Source organism: Puntigrus tetrazona, chromosome 5, assembly GCF_018831695.1.
Source record: "Puntigrus tetrazona isolate hp1 chromosome 5, ASM1883169v1, whole genome shotgun sequence".
Lineage (NCBI taxonomy): Eukaryota > Metazoa > Chordata > Actinopteri > Cypriniformes > Cyprinidae > Puntigrus > Puntigrus tetrazona.
In genome coordinates, this window is record NC_056703.1 from 21,446,890 (window position 1) to 21,451,656 (window position 4,767).

The 4,767-nt window shown below is 37.2% G+C and overlaps 1 protein-coding gene across 6 annotated transcripts in view; it reads right to left on the minus strand.

Moving 5' to 3' along the window:
* LOC122345940 (active breakpoint cluster region-related protein-like) overlaps positions 1 to 4,767 on the minus strand; it is a 248,527-nt gene that overhangs the window by 22,520 nt on the left and 221,240 nt on the right. For 5 of the 6 annotated variants that reach the window (XM_043240482.1, XM_043240483.1, XM_043240484.1 and 2 more), the window contains 4 exons: positions 3,651 to 3,703; positions 2,841 to 2,981; positions 1,002 to 1,123; positions 19 to 187 (listed from right to left, as the gene is read on the minus strand). The exons of the other annotated variant lie outside the window; for it this stretch is intronic. In XM_043240482.1, coding sequence (XP_043096417.1) covers positions 19 to 187; positions 1,002 to 1,123; positions 2,841 to 2,981; positions 3,651 to 3,703 — 485 coding nt within the window. The remainder of the gene's footprint in view (positions 1 to 18; positions 188 to 1,001; positions 1,124 to 2,840; positions 2,982 to 3,650; positions 3,704 to 4,767) is intronic. 6 annotated transcript variants of the gene reach the window in all.

The following is a 4,767-nucleotide window of genomic DNA, read 5'->3' on the forward strand; positions in this document are numbered from 1 at the left end:
ATATAAAAGAAACTTTACCTTCTCTTTCTGGATCTCGCTTTTGATGGTGGAGATCTTGATCTTCATCTCCTCAATCTCATGCTCAGGAAGCGTCTGAACGTGAGGGAGAGAATCCGAGTCATCCAGAGTCTGAAAGCTCAGATCAGCCAGAGGGATGTACCATTTACACTCGTACTGCTGATGTCTCCTGAACACACACACACACACACACACACAGACACACACACATAGAAATGTTTAAATTTCATAGGAGCTTTTTAAATTGACAACCATAGTATATACAATTATATCAAGTATATCATTTGAGTGCATTATGTGTATAATTTGCTCCTGCTCACATACACATAAACACATGCCTCATAATGTCTCTCTGTCCTGACAGGAAATGCCTATGTGGAGACTGATGTAACTAATTAATCTGAAGACTTTCTATTATGTAGACTACACATACACACACACAAACACGCTTCAGGGATCAAAATGTGTTTCCACAGTTGAAATGCTTAATAATGAGCTCTTATTATCAAATGATTATGGTGCCCAGCATGGCTTTGCAGCAAAATATAATCTGCTCATCATCATGCAAAGCAACCAATTAAAATCATCTTCTGCCTAATTCAGTCTGATTAAGATGCTGAATACTTTCTCTGTCGGTGGTGAGGACACAATCCAGAAATCAATGTCCCAGAGCAGATTACATGTACCAAATTAAGATCGTGTTTAAAGTAGACTGGTGTTTAGTATACATATATTATATGAGTGCCATTCTTCTGGGAAGAGGTACATCAAGATAACAGCAGCTATCAATCAATATTACGCTGACTTTGGCATTGTAACCACGACAACAGCAGAGTGACAAATGAGGTTGGCCCTTTGTGATTCAAAACAATTCATCTACTGGCACCAAACACACAGCGGCCTGAAGTGTGTTGTACGCACGAGTGGGTAGATCATAACATGAGAGAGAAAGTGAGTTTGTGTGTAACTGTATATGTTCCTACCCAACTGCCGTCTTTTTCATCTTGGCACAGAGCAGAAGGTCTGTGAAGAGAAAGACATGACGGAGTTTGCGCGTCCCCTCCGACACCTCCACCAGGAAGCCGTCCTTCACCAGCTGACGAACCTGCCAGAGACACGAAACACCCACTGTTACTTCCTTTGGATTCATCAGAGCAAAAACACTTCTTGAAAACCGAGGGACAACAAAGGTCAAGAACCAGCCTGCAGTTACTTGTGCTGACACTCAATCGTTAAATACAGTATTTATTTGAAATAAGTGTGATATTATTAAGAAAAGTGATATTATGTCCATTCATACTCCCATGTGGATGATGAGCATGCGGTCACACTTGGTAGCTCATGATAGGAAACGGACATAAATAATAAACAAAGGGGAATTTCAACAATCTAAGGTTGAAATTAAACATTTCCAGATCTGTAGTTTGTTAAGTAAACCATTACAGTTATGAGTGTGGCAATATACGATTACTGGTAATAATGATAATACTACATACACTGCATAATATCATAAATAATGCAGCACCACTAATGTGGCTAACACTAAGAGCAGGTGGCTTACAATGCTAACAAACTCTCAATCTGCCTCCTTACAATAGCATGTTGACTTTGACTGATTGGTAAAGAATATTAAATAAAATGACAGATGAATTTGACTGACAGCATCATCTTTTTTCCCAAAACTTCTGTACATATATTATTATACCTTACCTTTTGGCCGCCCTAATCTGGTATTGTGCCAGTGCTTCTTGGTTCCAAAACATTCCAAAGTGAACCATAAGTTAATCCACGAAAGTCAAGTAAGCAAACTGTTGTCTTATTTTTTTAGAGATGCATACAAAGCCATGCAGCTATAACTACAGCTCTTCATCTGTGGTTATAAGAATAATTTCCTGTTGGTACGATGCAGACTTAGATTAAAAAAAGTGACAATGGGGCAATACCTTTTCAAAAGGTAAACCTTTGCACCTATTAGGTTAAAATATTTACGCTTTAAGTACGGATATGTACCTTTGAGATACCAAAATGAATCCTTTAGGTACAACCATGTACCTTTTGAAAAGATACCAACCCAATGACAGCTTTTGTACCTTTATTTCTGAGAGTGTATGAGCAAAAAGCAAGTTAACATGCAATTCAAACTACATATTTCTTTTCCAGTACTTTCCAAGCACTCAGTGTGCCCTTCACAATTTGCTCTGACCCAAAATGTACAAGTACATGACAAACTGTCTTGAACTCATGAAATGCCTTGGTCTTTAATGGGGAGTGTTGCCCAACTCATCTCTACAGAAGCCCCCAAAAGTGGCCAAGAGTGTTAAGATTGGGTGAAATATTTGTGCACTGAGGGACTTTCATTTTGGGAGAATGTACTATATATCGTTATTAATTTAAAAAAATGGGCAACAATGCAGGGGATTAGCAGAGGGTGGCATCACACAGTGGTATGTGAATACATGACACAGCCCTGAATGACTGCATCTAGTAATTGATTAATCTGTTGATTATTTATTTCATTAATTTTATAGTCAGGTAATACAAAATCTTTTTTTTTTAATCAAGTGAGACTCAACTGATGTGGTCTTGGACTAATGGTTTTGCTGTGGGTACAAGTGCAACTGGTGCAGTGGGCATGAGCTCAACAAAAACTGAAACTAAAAACCCATACCGGACGCCAACTCAAAAGCTATTAATAAAGTATGTGTGAAAACGTTCTTATAAAGGCACTGATGCAATTTTGCATATACAGCAGAGAACTGTTTATGTAAAAGATGTTGTATTCTCCTTCTCCATCGGTCACGTAAACGCACAGAGTCACACACCTCTCCCTTCGGTGTGGTCACGGCAGTCCTGCGTGGGTCGATCTCTTCATTGATGCTGGACAGGAAGTTCTGGGATATTCTCAGAGCATCCTGAAGCAGAGGGAAGTCTGGATGATCCTTAGGAGTGTGTTTCAATAAGTCCTGAAAAACAAATCAATAAAACAAACAAAAAAAACATATCTGAGATTTACAGTATGTTTATTCTTCAAGTGATAATACAAACATAAAAGCCTACACTAGAGTGAAAAGAGTGGGTTAGTAAAAAATGGTTTTTTTTTTCAGAAAAGTCTCTTATGCTTATTAAGATTAAATGTATTTGAAATATATGTTAGAATACAATACATTAAAACACCAATATCATAAAATAAAAGTGTTTTCTATTTGAATATATGCAATTTTTTTAAGGGTTCCTCTCATGCAGGTTCTACAAGATAATATATATCTGGAAAATGACCATAAGATCCATGAAAAAAGCAGGTTTAACATGTTGATGCTGGTATTTTCAAGCACATGATCTTTACAGAGTAGAATTTGACAGAGTGCTTCTTTACGGCATCTGTATTAGGCCAAAATGTCATCACAGATAAAACAAGTAAACAAATCAAGTGTTTTTATTATTATTATTATTATTACTGACAAGACCAAATCACTATTGAGTTTGATTAACATGATATAGTGACTCATCCAGTATAAATAGAGTACAAACATAAAAGCCAGTGTATTGGCCTCATAGTAAAGGAGACCTTACAGATTTAAACCTGACCACATGCAAATCAATAAACATATATATATTTAGAGAGAGAAACTCACATGCAAGACTAGAGTGCTGCGAGTGACACGGTCAATAGGCTTGTAGAGGAGAGCTGCAGAGATAAACATTAAAGAATGATATATAGTCATCATAAGTTAAGAAATACACTTTTATACAGTGAGATGTAAAAGATCTCAACTAAAAAAAGAAACACGCATACTTCCAATCATACAAATGCTCCAAACAAAAAAAAAAAGAAAAGAAAAGAAATACCTTTTCCCGAACTCTATTACACAGCTGACTGAGCAGCCAGACACTACGGATAATAGCATCATCTCTGAGCACTTCACAAACATGAGCATCCAGGACAAATGAACACAAACACTGAGAGGAGGCTCAGTTTATGTCCTGAGCTCTCTGTAAATCCACACACTCTCAATAAGCTGACAGATTGAGAGAAGCAAACGCGTATCTGTCAGCTCACAGTATCATGGCCTCCCTCTAGCCATATCTGTGATTCTGAACACTGCAGTGGGACATGAATACCTCATACCATATAATCACACCAAGCTCTTGCTATTTGGTTTCATTTATCCACCCTATTTTACGATGTAGTAGTAAGCTATCCAATCTTTTAGCTGCTATTGGTAAACTACTAACTAGTAGGGATGTGCATCTCCATAACTAAGTTCAATGTGACAATCTCAATGCATAGCCAACAATATGATACATTAAAGATGAGTATGAAACAGCGATACGATTAACGTTATTAGTATTACAATGATCGTACGATCTGCTTTCAATCAGATTCATTTCAACACAATGAGATTTGATGCAATACAATGTAATAGGCCAGGCTTATTTCAGGTAGTCTGACTCAATGTCAAATGATTTGGTCCATATTAAGAAAATTTAACATAGATTAAGCTCAGTGACTGTGGCAACATGCTGGGAAACTAACCTGGCCCCAGGCAGGTGAACTGTCAGACTAAGCTGGCAATTTTATTATAATAGCCATGCAGCCTTTCTGTTTGGTTTTATGACAGCTGTGCCCTTTATAGTTAGCAGAACATTAGAACATTAGTAAAAATATGGACAAAAGTTTTGTATATCCCAGCCTTAACCTGATCCCTACATAAAAACACAAAAATGCAACATTATCTTTGTAAATGTATA